The following is a 17,065-nucleotide window of genomic DNA, read 5'->3' on the forward strand; positions in this document are numbered from 1 at the left end:
AGTGGGATAAGCTACTTCTCTGTCGATGCAAGAGCTGCTATTGTAGATGAACTCCACTGACACCAGGAGTATAGTGTGGACGTGCAGCAGCAGTTTTTAATTACTGCGGTGGCTGTACTTCAACGTAACTTAAGTCTACATAACTTTGTAGTGTAGACGTAGCCTAATATGTGCCATATAAATAAGACACAGACCCTCTTTACTAAAATCTAAAGCTTGTTTCTTGAAATCTTACGCAATCTGGGATTTTTTTAGTGTTAAACATTTTAAATCTAGTGCGTGTTTAAAAACACTTGTGCATATTGCATCTAGACTTTCACTGATGCTGTAAGTCTTTACAGTGCAGGATATATATTTGTCTTAATCTGGGTAATTAGAACTTGTAATAAAATAACTTTTTAAAAGATCTAACAATTTTAATCATTCTGTTGTATTAACTAAATATGATTGGCTTTTCAAAAATGTCCGTGTTAGTCAAATTTGTGAAATTGTTTTGTTTTATGGATATGTTAATTTTTAAAGTGAGCATAGGATTTTGTGTGCCCGGAGATTTGTATAATGTAGTACAACGTTTTTTTTTGAAAACAGATCCCTAGTTTTTTCACTGATACTGAGAGAAGGTCTGTGATGGCAGCTGCACAGGTTGCAGGTTTAAACTGTCTGAGGCTGATGAATGAAACTACAGCAGGTAAATATTCTTCTTGCTAGAAACAGACCAGGAATAACTGTGTAACACTGTTTTTACAGTCTAAGCTCTTAAACTTGGAATATTTCTGAATAATCATTAAATAACCAATGGTATGGTTGAAACGTATAAAGTAGGAATGTAAAATACTAAATAGTCTTACCGGTTAAGACTAATACTTGGTTAACTGGTGGCATGGGCTCTTATTTGAGTTAAACAGTTAACCAATATAATGTTAATAGTTTAAATGATTACCTTTTCTAACCGATATTTACATCCCTAGTATAAAGTAACCTACAAAATATTGATGATTTCGCTTTCTGTGGTTATGCCTTTTCTCTTCTGAAAGTCCAGTTAAAATAACTACATCTGTAGTAGTGTTCTCCAATTTTTAAAAGAAAACTGTGGGAGGTGGTGTTTTTTGGTATTGGACTTAATCATTTAAACCATGACTGCTGCATTCCAAGCACTGTACCACAGGATGCTTTGTCTATAGTTTGAGACCAGATAGCTCTTCTTAATAACGTTTAGTTTCAGGGAGATGGATGTGCTGCAGAAAAGATGCGATCACACACAAGTGTCATTCAGATATTTATTTTGTCACAAGCTAATATTTAAGAAACGGATGAAGGATTCAAGTCTCAGGGCAAATGGTTCCTACAAATTAAATAAAATACAAGAAAAATATATCTAGAAATAATAATCTTTACTGCTCCTTTGAGGCCTCAATCCTGCAGGCAGCTGATTAGTCCAGTTGGACTCTGTGGGGCTCCAAGTGAGAGCAGATTCTTACTGAGTATAGTTAGAAATGACTTCAATACAACTGTCAGATTCTCCAGGTCAAGCCGAGTACTAATCTGCATGGTGGCGTATGACCATGCAATGTTTCAAACTTTTATCTGGTTTTGATTAAGTCCTACTAATGCATGGTTTAAATATATATTACGATAGGAAGTCACATTTTAATTCATATTTGAAAACAAGAATAATATAAATTGTGTTGAAATGCTTACTACAGTAGCCATGACTGCCTTTGCCTTTATTAATAGATCATTAATTCTAAAATAATTTCATCATGAAAAATTACTGTTCCTTATTTACCTGAAAAGAAGTTGTGGAAGATGAATTATTACCAGTTTCATTCCCCAAAATCATTGGAGGCACTAAAGAATAAACTCTGACCTTGGAATAGGATGTTCAAATCTGTTTTTTCTCTATCAACCGTGATGTAGTGTCTGCCTTTACACTCCAAAGCCAGGGTCACCATCAAATTTGCTAGTGTGCTTTTCAAGTACTTGCCTCCCCCGGCAACTGGATCCATTATACCTTAATTAACAGGTGCAAAAATATGTGCATCTCTTGTTTACCATGTGGTCATTATAGTCATTATAAAGTCTCCTTCCAAATCAGATTTTTTCTCCACCTCAAATTTAGGTACGTATCTATCTCTGCTTCTTATCCAGCCTGTGCCAACCCAGAGTCGATCATTTGTCTGATTGCACAATTATAGCATTGGCACAAATATAATTTGTATGAGTGAGTAATTTGCTTATTCGAGTTGTCCATTGCTGTATTACAAATTCTTCAGCCAGTTTGAGAGCCGTGGTTGATTACAGCAGAAAGTGGATCAAATTCTCATTTGTCAAAAGAAGAGTGGCTGCGTTAAGATGCTTCCATTGTAGGAGTGTCAAAGCAGGGTAAATTGTGTCGGATTCAAGTGACTGATTTAACTCAGTGACTTTTTAAATCACTTGGTTGGGAGGAAAAAAAAAATCATCTAGGTAAGACTTTGTAAAACTAGCTTGATTAAGGCTATTGCAATTTTAGATTAAATTGATTGATTAAATTATAAAGGCTCTTAAGATAGCCTTCCAGGAGTAAGTCTTTATTTGAATTTTACAAAACTGCTGAAGGAAAAAAACACAATATTGAAGTTGACCTTGCAAACATCTAAATTGATACATAACTTTGCTTACATGAATAATCCCACCAATTCCAATAGTACTGCTTGTCCTTAAAGTTAAGCACGTGCATAAGAGTTTGCAGCACGTGGCTAAAGTTGTATCTTTGTTGTCCTATTAATGGCATGTTTGTCATTTTAAAACAAAATTATTCAATGTTAACAATGAGAAGTTGTTTATAAGTTGATTTGTATTATCACAAATTTGTATTATGTATTTAAGCTGTTTGTATTATCACAAATTATTGTGAATTTTTGTATACAAACCCAGTTTTTCAACAAATTAGACCCTAAAGTTAGGCTTTCTAAAAAAACAAACCCTGTTTGTGTTAAATTATTGGAAATGACCTGAGACATCTGATATATTTTTTTACAGTTGCATTAGCTTATGGAATTTATAAGCAAGATCTACCAGCCTTGGAGGAGAAACCAAGAAATATAGTCTTTGTAGATATGGGGCATTCTGCATACCAAGTTTCAGTTTGTGCTTTTAACAAAGGAAAACTGAAGGTAAGGTTATTCTTACAACACTGTTGCGCCATAGGCTAGGATAACTTTGATAACAGTAGTCTTGCTTAACTGGGACAATGCCCAGGAAATTGTTCAGTGGAGTGCATTTCTGAATGGATAAATGTTATGCCTGTTGTGGGCAAACCTGTTTGTAGTAAATATGTATGAAATGGTAGTAGCTAATAAAACCTTTCTTGCATTCTGGCTGTTAAATTATTATTCTTCATGGCATTGCATCAGCAGCTCACTATAGAAGGAGAATGCCTAGTCACACAACGAAAGAATCTCTTTGAGTAGAAATTAGCAATTGGAAAGTGTGTGCATGGCCTTTAAAGTCCTATTATAGACCAAAAGTACAATTATTTCATCTCTAACTGGAGAAGTCACAGAACCAACTTCTCTAACTCCTCTCCAGTATAAATGCCTTGTTGAACTCTCTTGAGAAATGAAGTAGGCTATACCTGAACTGCACTTTTCCCAGCCTTCTATTGGCGGAGTGGGGTAAGGGAGTTGGCTCTGAACTCAAACTTAAGGATATTTGCTAAGTATGCTTAACTCAATAATTTTAGTTTTGTACTTGTTTTGTACTTTGAAGACTTTCTTCTTCCAAGTCTGGGGCAATGGTGGGTTAATTCTTTTTTACTTAAACTGTTTGTCTTCAGTAACAAAACACACTGGCTACAAAAATTGTGTGAAAAATTGAACTGTTTTGTGGTCTCAGTTCTTTCAGATAAATACCTTAGGCATGTTGTGCTCTGAACAACTTGTGTTTTTAGAAGGGGCATGCCTACCCCATGGGACACTTAAGCAAGAAAGGGTTTTAGCATATTTTACTTACTCATTGGAATGACATATTGATGCAAAAAGATTGCAGCATGACACGATAGAGATCGCAATTCTTCCTTCTGTTTGTCCAAAACTGCTCAGTTCTGTGTTCCCTGTAAGCTTAACGGAGTGGAGGGGAGCATTATGGTGTGTGCTGCTTTGGCAGGAGGTAGAGGATCAGTAGATAACTTGACATATTTCACTTCTATGCAGGTCTTGGCTACTACCTTTGACCCTTTTTTGGGTGGCAGAAACTTTGATGAGGCTTTAGTAGATTACTTCTGTGGGGAATTCAAGACAAAATATAAATTGAATGTTAAAGAGAATGCTCGGGCACTGCTGCGCTTGTATCAGGAAAGTGAAAAACTGAAGAAACTTATGAGTGCAAATGCTTCTGACCTCCCACTTAACATTGAGTGCTTCATGGATGACCTTGATGTCTCCAGTAAGATGAACAGGTACTGCATATTACTTTCACTGCAACCAGAATGTGATGGGTTTTAGTTCTGCCTGTAATACAGTATTTCTTCTTCTACAGAGCTCAGTTTGAGCAGCTGTGCGCTCCTCTCCTAGCTAAAGTGGAACCTCCTCTAAGAACAGTAATGGAACAAGCTAGTAAGTAGAAGTTACCGCAGGGTACTATGTTTGGTATCTGGCTCAACAGAAAAGCTGCTAAACCTTTTCAGATATAAAAAATGTTTAAAAAAAAAAAAAGGAGGGGGGCAAAGCTAAGCACTGAAAAGTTAAATGTCAGTTAAGGTTATCCAGATAAGCTTAATTTGGCCCCCTTGCATGTAAACATCATGATATGGTCATTATTTGCATTTTGTGATTGCATAACATTTTTATGGAATGTTTTATTCATTTATTCACACACAATTCACTATGTATCCCTGATTCACTGAGCACCATTTGTGCTCTACGGTGAATGAGATGGTCATCTGAGGGAAAAAATGGAATATAATCATGCAGTTAAGGAGTATCATTATGCTTGCACTATGGATGCAACTGACCTTGAAACCTTAATTCTTGTATTTCCTAACTTTTAAGTGCTTGATTTTCAACCTTTAAGTTTCTTTTAGCATAGCTTTTTGTATGCAACTTACTTCCTATTTTTCCTTGAATAAAAAAAATTACATACTACTGAAATAACCCTCTACATGGGTCATCAGCAGGATTTGAAGAGTTGCGGTAGCTGCTTCACAAAAGTGCTCAGTGAGACTGGGGAGTATGCTCAGTGCAGATGGAATGATGAGAATTTAGGAGCAAAGCCTGTAAACCCTACTGCACATGTGAAAATTGTCATTTTGTGTGACTGTATAATTTAAGTAAATCTAGATGGATTTTCACAGGGACAGAACCTATCCCTTATTTAAACATATTAAAAATAAAGGGAAGGAAAAATAGTGAATATCCTTTGAGCTGGCTTTATTAAATGTGACTAGATAATGCAAAAATTAGGAGAGAAGAGAGCCTGAGTGCTAGAATACACTATACAATTGCTGACACCTGAGAGCATGTCCGTCATGCCTTTATGACCCAAATCCAGAACTGCAACACTGACCTGAAACCACAAATGCAGATTGTTCATCACGTTTCTAATGAATGTTTTCGTTTTTTATTTCTGTATTGTGGCCAATAAAAAACATTTTCACCAAAGAAATCATATAATTAGATTTTTAAAGGGATTGTCCACATGTTTTCTACTTCTGGTACCCATGTGCACAAGATCAGATTCTCTTGTCCAGCTGCATCTTTTCAGACTGCGCCTGTGCCTTGGAAGACCTCTCTCACAAACCTTTCCCACCCTCACCAAAACTGAAGGCATAAAGCATGGAACAGACACAACTGTTTCTTGTTCCTTCTTACTGCCACAGCAGTAGGACAGAACCCCTGCAGTTGCTTCATCTCTATGCACTGTGTGTGTGTATTTAGTTTTTTCTCCTTTATAACCACTGTCCTCAAATAAACAAAACCTACAAAACTTTTAATAATGTTGTGGATTTCTCCTATTACTAGGATTCAGTAGCTATGGCTGAAACAAAATTCCCAGACACATCTTTGGCAATATTACATAACGAAGCCTCATAATCATACACATGACATGGCAACAGACATACAACTATAACAATAAAGTTCAGCATGCCATGAGCATTCCAAAAATATCTTACATGACATACTTTGCATTAAACAATATATAATTACACTAAAAGGGTGAATATGAATGATACACAATCACATCATAAGGCGTAGATGGGGGTCACATTGTCTTATTGGCTATCTAATTTTATTAAATCATGTTACAAGATAGCTAGAATAGGCCTACCCATACAGGTTGGAGCCAACTCCATCATGGTTCAGGACTTCTCAGAGAAGTCACAGAAGCTGCCTGTTGCTGAAATTTGCAACGCAGATATAATGGGGATCAGTTCACACTATCATACAGCACTATTTCTTAGTTGAAGCCTCAAGATCTGACATCCACTTCTAACATTTAAATAGGATTTAGAGCACCCACTTTCTGATTGAGGTCACTACTTGCTAGTAACCAGAAATAGAATGCATGCATGTGTACAATTAATCAAAAAGAGAACGGTTGGTTCTTTAAGATATTCTTATGGAATCTATGACCCTTCTATTTCCCTGCTACTATGGAATCCTGTACCACCTGGCTTCTGTATTGGAGGAAGGACTACGGGATGGGTACAGGGCACCCAATCTTTATGCCTTCTGGGGCGGGGAGAGTGGGTCCAAGGGTATCCACACTCAAGCACAGCCCCAATGGACACTATTGGTCAAAAGAATCTGATCTTGTGTGCGCATGGGCACATGTCCACATGGATTCCATTTCTGTTGTGAAACACATCTCAAAGAACCATAGAGACTAAGATAAGTAACTTTTTTATTCTTAGTTTTTGCACTTCTAAGATGATAAAACTTGAAGCCCCCATATACTAAAGGAGGGGCAAAGATTTGTTTGACAGTATGAATCATTGCAATTTAATATAAAATTCTCATTGCACAGTGATGGCCATTGACCTATCTTCACTGGTTCTTGTAGTGTCTAGGTATTTAGTTTCCTTTTAAGAACCCTATTTTTCAGTCATCAAGAGTGAGAATCCAGGGTATATGTTCTTTAGCTACATGCCTGAAAAAAGTCAACTTTTGGGAATTTTGAAGGTAGCTTATTTAACTTATGGCCTGAACTGTGTCTTTTCTAGAACTGCAGCGTGAAGACATAAGCAGTATAGAAATTGTAGGTGGAGCCACTAGAATCCCAGCAGTGAAGGAACAAATATCAAGGTTCTTCTGTAAAGATATAAGCACTACACTGAATGCTGATGAAGCTGTTGCAAGAGGTTGCGCATTACAGGTATGGTCATTAAGAGTCTAGTCTTTGTTTTTGTCATTTTACAATATATATTGCTGGAAACTTTTCACTAACCAAAAGCCAAAGAATGCTGCAGCTTAAACAAAATGTCCCTCATACCAGGATTTAAAGTCTTCATAGAATCATAGAATATTAGAGTTGGAAGGGACCTCAGGAGGTCATCTAGTCCAACCCCCTGCTCAAAGCAGGACTAACCTCAGACTAAGCATTCGTTCTTCTTTGCACAATTGTATTCACTAATCATTTAAACATTTGTTGTAGTTGTCACATTTGGTAATAATAATGAGAATAATGATGGAAAGGATGGTCTTGTGGTTAAAGTACAGGAGTGGAAGTCCGATTATCTGGGTTCTCTTCCTAGTTCTGCCACAGACTTTCTGCAGTAATGTGGGAAAGCCACTTCCTTTATCTGTAAAATAGGGGTGTTTACCTCTCTCAGTGGCTTTGAAGCTTAATTCATATCTATTTTTAAATCTCATTGAGGTCCCTAGCTGGCAGTCACTATAAACATGCTAAGTGTTACTATAATTAAACTTAAAATGACACTCTAGGGCCTCTTTTTATCACCTTAACTAAGATGATAATCCTTACTGAAAGTGACTTAAAATTGTCCCAGTGTTAGTATATGTAGTTCATTTAAAAGCATTTTACATTCTGAGATAATCCCAGCCAACAGGCTAGCTTTATAGAAGAGTAACAAGGTTAGATTCAAGTAAATTTGTTTCTTCACTAAACTGTATGCATAATCAAAATTTGATCTCTCTCTTTCAGTGTGCAATTCTTTCCCCCGCATTTAAGGTGCGTGAATTTTCCATCACAGATGTTGTTCCTTATTCAATAACTTTAAGATGGAAGTCCTCTTATGAGGAAGGAACAGGGTAAGTTTATTCTGAAAGTAAAAGTACACAAAAAGACAAATGGTGCAGGAAGATCAAACCTGCAAACATCAATAAAATAACTAATGTAGGTTATCTCTTGTACTGTACTGTCATTAATTATTTTGCCTCTGGAAGTTGTAGTCATGTACCATTTTACTACCAGTTATTTTCAGTCACCAAATGTCACAATGTTCTGATTTGTTTATCATAACTTCCTAAAAATTAACTTCTTATACATTAAAAAAAACTTTTTACATAGTGACATGTGTAAAATGTGTTATTGTCAAGTTGGTGGTTGAGTTTTTAGATCTCATTTTGTCTTCAAACTTCAGTTAAGCTAGAGAATGTAAAATAATTTTCCAGTGCCAAAGCAAACTCTTACTAATGTTTCATTTGGTTACTAGTTTTGTGTGTATATTCAAAGCAAATATAAAAGGGCTAATATAACTTTGACTCATAGTCACTATATAAACTCAGTTACTCATATTTACTCATACACTTTTTATTTCTCTAGGGAATGTGAAGTCTTCAGTAAGAACCATGCTGCTCCATTTTCAAAAGTTATTACTTTCCACAAGAAGGAACCTTTTGATCTGGAAGCATATTACACCCACCCAAATGAAGTACCTTATCCTGAACCCAGAATAGGTGAGAACAGACCATAGAAAATATATTTTAAATCATCTTTTAAAAAAATTATTCATTTTAAAATGGCCTATGTAAACCACTGAGCCAGATGTCTTGGCATAGAATCATAGAAATGTAGAGCTGGAAGGGACCTTGAGAAGTCAAGTCCAAACCCCCACAGTGTGGCAGAACCAAGTAAACCTAAACTATCCCTAACAGGTTTTTGTCCAACCTGTACCTAAAAACATTCAATCATGAGGATTTCACACCTCCCTTGCAAGCCTATTCCAGAGCTTAACTACCCTTATAGTTAGAAAACTTTTCCTAATATCTGACCTAAATCTTCCTTGCTGACAATTAAGCCCATTACGTCTTGTCTTATGCTCAGTGGACATGAGGAACAATAGATCCTCATCCTCTTTATAACAGCCTTTAACATAGAGTAGAACCTTAGAGTTATGAACTCCTCAGGAATGGAGGTTGTTCATAACTCTGAAAAATGTTATGTTTACAACTGAACATTGACTTAATACAGCTTTGAAACTTTATTGTGCAGAAGAAAAATGCTGCTTTCCCCCTTTTTTTAATAGTTTACATTTAACACAGCACTCCACTGTATTTACCTTTTTTGTTTTTTGCTTGCTTGTTGTCTCCACTGCTACCTGATAGCGTACTTCTGGTTCCAGATGAGGGGTGTGGTTGATCAGTCAGTCAGTCAACCGTTAACTCGGTCAACTGAGTGTGGTTGATCGGTCAGTCAACCAGTAACTCTGGTGTTCGTAACTTTGAGGTTCTACTTAGAATGATTGCTCGTATCCATTCCAATATAGGTGAGTGCGCGCCTCGTGCACTGGTTCCCGGAACTTTTTTCCCCTTAGCAAGCCCCGTAGGGCTGGCTCAGGCGTCCTCTGGGGTGCCACGCTCATGCCGTGGTATATGAGGCACTGCCGGCCCTGTGGGCCCTCAGTTTCTTCTTTCTGCCTGTGACGGTTGCTGGAACGTCTGCCTCTTGCTTTAGAAAGTAGCTTTCCCCGTTGTTATAACCATTGTTTGTTGGACTTAAGTACCTGTTAAGTATAGTAGTTAAGTTTGCATAGTTGTAGTGTTAGTGTTAGTTAGATTAGACAGACAGCCCTCAGGGGCTTCAGGTTGGGCCATGCCTGGCTCAGCCGGCTTCAAATCCTGCACTGTTTGCAGCAAAGCATTCCCCGTGAGTGACCCTCACGACCACTGCCTCCGTTGCCTCGGAGAGCAGCACAGAAAGGACAGATGTAAAATCTGCAAGGCCCTCAAGCCGCGTATGCAGAAGGAGAGAGATGCATGCTTGAAGGCCATCCTGATGGAGTTCGTGCTCCGCCCTGCCTCCGAACCCGCATGTTCCCCAGCGGCACCAAGCGTCTCCTCGGTGCAGAGCGCTCCACCGGCACCATAGTCAACCCATCGCCAGGCTACAGGGCCAGAAAGGAAGCAGCGGCAAGACACTACGCACCAGGGCTCCCCGGCACCACCTGTCCGGCCTTGGGGAAGTCAGAAGATGCACCAGCCGCGTGCAGTGGAGATTACTCCAGCACCTGCATCTCCTCGCAGGGAGCCTCCCCTAACTTCTGGGGGTGGGGGCGTGCCCCTGCAAAGGCTGTCAATGGCGGAGGTGTTCGCTGCGGCATGCACCCTCATGGGCATACCCACGCCTTCGTCCCCCCCTTGGCCAAGGGCGCAGGGACCGGTGTCTCTGGGTAAACAGTCTGTTTCCCCCCAGACGGTCGCGGAGGGTAGAGCGTGTGGGCTCCTCTCCTAGCTCCAACTCTAGGTAGTCGAGCTCCTCGGCACTGAGAGCGGTCCAGAGGTTCGCACTCGAGGCGACGTCGCTACAGGTCCGCCTCACAGCTCCGGATCCTGCACCCCAGCACCGAGCCCACAGACGCGGCACCAGTCTTGATCTCCGGCACGCAGCCCGGCGCGGATCCTGGTGCCAGAGGAGACAGCACGACATGCTCGGCTCCGGTCCAGATCCCCGGCATGCAGCCCGGCGTGGATCCCAGCACCTGAGGAGACAGCACCACGGCACCGGTCCCAATCCCTGGACCACGGTCCGGCGCGGATCCTGGTGCCAAAGGACTCGGCATCGACAGCGACACTGGCACTGTGCCGCCGATCACAGTCATCGGAGTCGGAACTGGCACCGAGGCGACACGGCTGGCACCGCTCCCCAAGAGGGAAATGCTGTCACAAGACCTCGACATCGAGGCGGAGGTCGTTCTCCAGCTCCTCCAGCTGCTTGACCCCCCCGCTGGCACCGCAGGCGTCGGCACCAGCGATCCTCCTCGTCGATATCTTCTCTGGGCAGATGGTTGACGAGGGCAGGCAGGGGCCATAAACATCGCCAGCACTGCTCCAGCGGCTCAGGGTCCTGTGCCCATCGCCAAGAGGCATCACAGTTGGCACCGCTGCTTGCACCGGCGTGGCCACAGTGGCAGTGTCCGTACTGGGAGCCATAGGGGGCACAAATGGCACAGGGAACGGTCTTGGTGCACTCTTCGGTGGCTCAACCGGCACCCCCCTCCGACAAGTCAAACAAGGGCCATTCCTCAGAGGAGGAATCAGACCCTGTGGAAGGTCCCTCCACGGGGCCCCTTCCGCAATCCTCCTTCTCTTCCCCTGACAATGCGGCCTCCAGGGACCGTAGGGCACCCCTGCCAGACTTTAAGGCTCACCAGGAGCTCCTCAAAAGGGTGGCCAGTAATCTTAATTTAGAGCTTAAAGAACTCTCTGAGGAGGAGGATCCCCTCTTTGGGGTGGCTGGGTCAGCAGGGCCTTCCAGGGTCGCCCTGCTGGTCCATGAGAGAGTCTTGAAGCTGGCCAAGGCTCTCTGGCAAACCCCTTCCTCGGTTGCCCCAACATCTAAGGGTGCCAAGAGAGAATACCATGTGCCCTTGGAGGGGTTTGAGTTTCTTTATACCCACCCTGCTCCTGGGACCCTAGTGGTTGATGCGGCCAACGAGCAGGACAGGCAGGCGCACAGGGCAATACCCCCAAAAATAAAGACAATAAAAAGCTGGACCTCTTCGGAAGAAAGGTCTGTTCCACGGGTGACCTTCAGCTGAGGATCGCCAACCACCAGGCGCTACTCAGCTGGTATAATTTAAACCTCTGGACCTCCATGTGGAGGTTCGCAGAAAGGCTGCCCCAGGACGAAGCAGCGGACTTTGCGACTGTCCTAGATGAAGGCGCGGCTGTTGCGGGGGCTGCCCTACAATTTGCCAGTGATGCAGCGGACACTGCTAGCAGGGCCATGGCTTCAGCTATTGCCATGCGGCAGTGTTCATGGCTGCAGTCCTCAGGGTTGACACAAGAAGTCTAGCAGTCGATCCAAGACCTGCCCTTTGATGGGGCAGGTTTATTTTTGGACAGAACCGATGAAAAATTGCACGCCCTGAAGGGCTCGAGGGCCATCCTCAAATTCCTGGGGCTATACACCCCACAGGCCTCGAGGCGGCAGTCTCGGCCACAAGCCCAACGCCAGTACCTCCGCCAGCCTCAGCCAGCCCTTAGACCGCCACCCAGGCCTGCTCAACCCAGGCGGTGCCGGGATAGGTATAGGGGACCTAACCGACACGACCGGTCGGAATCATCAGTGGGCCCCCAACAAGGCCCAGCCAAAGGGCAGAACAATAAAAGACAGTTTTGATGGTGCGCCCGAGGGTGGCACCTTTACCGTTCCCCTGGATCTGGCCCTACCATTTTTCCATAGACTCAGGCCTTACTACACCGAGTGGTGAAAGATCACTTCAGACCGTTGGGTCCTTGGTATAGTCCTCAAGGGCTACACCCTTCAGCTCAAGGCCTTCCCCCTGGATTCTCCCCCTCTCCTCCTTGGGGCTGTGGAAGCAGTTCCTGCACGAGAAAAGAGGAAGGGGTTCTACTCAAGGTATTTCCTTATCCCCAAGGCAAAGGGGAGCCTGAGACCCATATTAGACCTCCGCCGTCTGAACAAATTCATCAGACGCCTCAGGTTCTGTATGGCTTCCCTAGCCTCCATCATTCCTGCTCTGGATCCAGGGGATTGGTACGCTGCCCTCGACCTAAAAGATGCATATTTCCACATTTCCATCTTTCCCGGACACAGACGTTTCCTCCAGTTTGTGGTAGCTGTCTGCCACTACCAGTTCTCTGCCCTACCCTTTGGCCTTTCCTCTGCCCCCCAGGGTTTTCACGAAGTGTATGGCGGTGGTGGCGGCCCACCTGCGCCGCAGAGGGGTTCAGATCTTTCCCTACTTGGACGACTGGTTGATCTGGGGCAGGTCTAGGGCCCACGTGAGGAACAGCCTGGAACTCACCTGCGAGACATGCATCAGACTGGGGCTGCTCATCAACGAGCAGAAGTCCACGCTCACCCCGATGCAGCGCATAGATTTTATCAGGGCCACCCTGGATGCCACTCAGGCCAGAGCCTTCCCCCCATAGCATCACTTCCAGGCCATGGCCGCCATAATCGATCATCTCCAGAGGTCCCCCACAACGACAGCCAGGCACTGCTGCCTGCAGCTTTTGGGACATATGGTGGCCTGTACGTATGTGGTGAGGCTGGCTCGCCTCAAGCTCAGGCCTCTCCAGGCGTTGTTAACCTCAGTGTACGCACCGGCCAGACACTCGTTGAACAGGGTGGTCACGGTTCCCACACAGGTCCTGACCTCCCTGAACTGGTGGAGGACTCCTGGGGAGGTATTGAGGGGGGTCCCTTTCCGAGACTTGGCCCCATCGGTCACTCTTATCACAGATGCCTCGGATGTGGGATGGGGGGCCCACATCAGCAGCGACCTGAGCACCCAGGGGCTCTGGTGGCAGACAAGAAGGGTCTTCACATCAACGTCCGGGAGCTCAGGGCAGTCTGCCTGGCCTGCAAGGTGTTCCTCAGATTTCTGAAGGGCAGGATGGTGCAGGTCCTCACGGACAACACGGTGGCCATGTTTTATATGAACAGACAAGGGGGAGCACGCTCCTCAGCCCTTTGCCAGGAGGCCATTCGACTTTGGGACTTTGCAGTGAGGCACGACTTCCACATATCTGCCTCTCACCTCCTGGGGGTCAGGAACGACGAGGCAGACCGCCTCAGCAGGTTGTTTCTTTCCCACCACAACTGGTCGTTGCACCCGGAGGTGGTGACTTTTATTTTCCGCAAGTAGGGTGTTCCCCAACTGGACCTGTTCGCATCGTCCTGGAACAAGAAGTGCCTGAGGTTCTGCTCGCTCAGGGGTCGTGAGCCGGGCTCCATCTCCGACACGTTCCTCATAGACTGGACGGGGACCCTGATGTACGCGGTTCCCCCCATTCCACTGCTGCCCAAAGTCCTCTTGAAGATCAAGAGGAACAAAGCGGACATCATACTGATCGCCCCAGCCTGGCCGAGAGAGCACTGGTTCAGCATGTTGCTGGACCTGTCCATTGCCCCACTGCTGCTGCTCCCGCAGTGATACGACCTGCTCTCCCAGGACCAGGGTCACCTGCTGCACCCAGACCTGGAGTCCCTCCACCTGACAGCATGGAGACTCAGGCTGATGGAGGGAGAAAGAGCCTGCTTGGTGCAGGTCTAACAGATTCTGCTGGGCATTAGAAAACCTTCCACTCAGGTTGTGTACCGGGCAAAGTGGAAGCGGTTTACCTGTTGGGTGGAATCCCGGGGTATCCCACTGAGCTGCTCGCCCATACAGGTGATTTTGGAGTACCTGCTCCATCTGAAGCTCTGGGGTCTAGCACTGGCCTCCCTGAAGATGCACCTGGCAGCCATCTTGGCCTTTCACCAGCCGATGGAAGGAGGTCATTATTCTCACACCCCATGTCAGTCAGGTTCCCTAAAGGGGTGGAGAGGCTATATCCCCAGGTCTGTGAACCTGGTCCTTGCCACTCTGATGGGACCTCCCTTCGAGCCCATGGCTACGTGCCTGCTGTTTGTCCTATCGTGGCCATTACATCGGCTAGGAGGGTCTCTGAGATAAGAGCTTTAACCTCAGAGCCCCCCTACGCTGTCTTTTATAAGGACAAGGTGTGTCTGAGACCCCACTCGGCCTACCTGCCTAAGGTGGTGTCCCAGTTTCATTATAACCAGGATATCTTCCTCTCCGTGTTCTTTCCTAAACCGCACGGGTCGGAGGAGGAGCGGAGATGGCTCTCGCTGGACATGAGACAAGCCCTGGCCTACTACATCGAGTGGATGCGGCTGTTCCGGAAGTCGGCGCAGCTGTTCGTGGCCGTGGCTCACCTGTCTCCACCCAGCGCATCTCCACCTGGATCACCGCCTGCATCAGGTGCTGCTATGAGCAGGCGAAGGTGCTGCTTACAGGAACTGTTTCAGCGCACTCAACCAAAGCCCAGGCCTTGTCGGTGGCCTTCCTGGAAAGGGTGCCGCTGCAGGACATCTGCAAGGCAGAGACCTGGTCGTCAGTCCACACCTTCACGTCCCACTACGCCATCGTGCAGCAGGCGAGAGAGGACGCGGGTTTCGGCAGGGCCGTGCTGTTGAGAGCAGCTCGATGATGACTCCTACCCACCTCCAAGGTATGGCTATTTAATCACCTGTTTTGGAATGGATATGAGCAATCACTCGAAGTAGAAAACAGAGTTACTTACCAGTAACTGTTGTTCTTCGAGATGTGTTGCTCATATCCATTCCATACCCACCCTCCATCCTCACTGTCGTAGTCGGCAGAAGAAGGGACTGAGGGCCTGCAGGGCCGGTGGCGTCTCATATACCGTGGCATGAGCGCGGCACTCCAGGGGGCACCTGAGCCGGCCCTATGGGGCTTGCTAAGGGGAAAAAAGTTCCGGGAACCATTGCATGGGGCGTGCACTCATCTATATTGGAATGGATATGAGCAACACATCTCGAAGAACAAGTTACTGGTAAGTAACCCTAATTTCTACTGTATTTGAAGATTGTTGTTAGGTCCTTCCTCAGTCTCCTTTCCAACATGACCAGCCAACATGACTTTCTTCGTTGGTCAGGTTTTCTAAACCCTTTTATCATTTTTGTTGCTCCTCTTTTGGACTCTGTCCAGTATATCCACATATTTTCTAAAATGTGGAGCCCAGAATTGGACACCATACTCTCGCTGAGGCCTCACCAGTGCTGAGTAGAGTGAGACAGTTAATTCTCGTCTTATATACGATACTCCTGTTAATACACCATAGAACATTAGTCTTTTTTGCAACTTCATCACATTGTTGACTTTCATTCAATTTGTGATCTACTATAACATCCAGATCCTTTTAGGCAGTACTACCACATAGCCAGTTATTCCCTATTTTGTAGTTGTGCATTTGATTTTTCCTTCCTATATGAAATACTTTGCATTTGTCTTCAATTAATTCCATCTTGTTGAATTCAGACCAATTTTCCAATTTGTCAAGGTAATTTTGAATTCTAATCCTGTCCTCAAAATGCTTGCAACCCCTTCCAGCTTGGTGTCATCTGCAGATTTTATAAGCATATACTGTTCATTGCTTTATCCAAGTCATTAATGAAAATATTGAGGAGTACCTGATGCCTGAAAGACTGTACTAGATATCTTCCCAGTTTGACAGTGAACCACTGAGTAGTCTTTCAACCAGTTGTGTACCCGCTTTATAGTACTTTTGTATAGACCATATTTCCCTAATTTATGAGAATGTCTTGTGGGAGTGTGTGTCAAAAGCCTTACTAAAAGCAAGACACAGCACATCTTGCGTTTCCCCACATCCACTTGGCCGGTAATCCTGCTACAGAAGAAAATTTACATTGGTTTGACATGAGTTGTTGTTGACAAACCCATGCTGGCTATTCCTGCTGACCATTATATGCCAGGTGCTTAATACTGATTGATAATTCATTCCAGTATCTTTCCAGTTATTGCAGTTAGGCTGACTGGTCTATAATTCCCTGCATCCTCTTTGCTCTCCTTTTTAAAGATAGGTATTATGTCAGAATTAAGTCTAAAATGGCGCTCCCTCTGATTACTTCCTTCACTTTCTGTAACAATGTTTGTCTCCAGTACATTCCATGAATTTACTGTAAATGTTGTGTTTTGCTGTATTACTTATCTAACGTGTCTGGGTAGTTAGTCCCCTACTACTAACAGGTCTTGTGTGCTGGATATTCGTTTGTTCTAGAAATGTCTCATCCACCCCCTCTTCCTAATTTGGTGGACACCATAGTAGAA

General features: G+C 44.3%; 1 protein-coding gene across 1 annotated transcript in view; it reads left to right on the plus strand.

The window, feature by feature from the left end:
* Positions 1 to 17,065, plus strand: part of HSPA4L (heat shock protein family A (Hsp70) member 4 like) — a 59,262-nt gene that overhangs the window by 19,151 nt on the left and 23,046 nt on the right. Inside the window, exons 5-11 of the mRNA XM_067530231.1 lie at positions 589 to 688; positions 3,022 to 3,155; positions 4,194 to 4,438; positions 4,519 to 4,595; positions 7,202 to 7,353; positions 8,143 to 8,249; positions 8,764 to 8,897. Of these exons, the coding sequence (XP_067386332.1) occupies positions 589 to 688; positions 3,022 to 3,155; positions 4,194 to 4,438; positions 4,519 to 4,595; positions 7,202 to 7,353; positions 8,143 to 8,249; positions 8,764 to 8,897 (949 nt within the window). The remainder of the gene's footprint in view (positions 1 to 588; positions 689 to 3,021; positions 3,156 to 4,193; positions 4,439 to 4,518; positions 4,596 to 7,201; positions 7,354 to 8,142; positions 8,250 to 8,763; positions 8,898 to 17,065) is intronic.

The sequence above is a fragment of the Emydura macquarii genome, unplaced genomic scaffold (assembly GCF_026122565.2).
Source record: "Emydura macquarii macquarii isolate MOO-44397 ecotype Brisbane River unplaced genomic scaffold, CSIRO-AGI_Emac_v2 contig_3044, whole genome shotgun sequence".
In the NCBI taxonomy this organism is placed as follows: domain Eukaryota; kingdom Metazoa; phylum Chordata; order Testudines; family Chelidae; genus Emydura; species Emydura macquarii.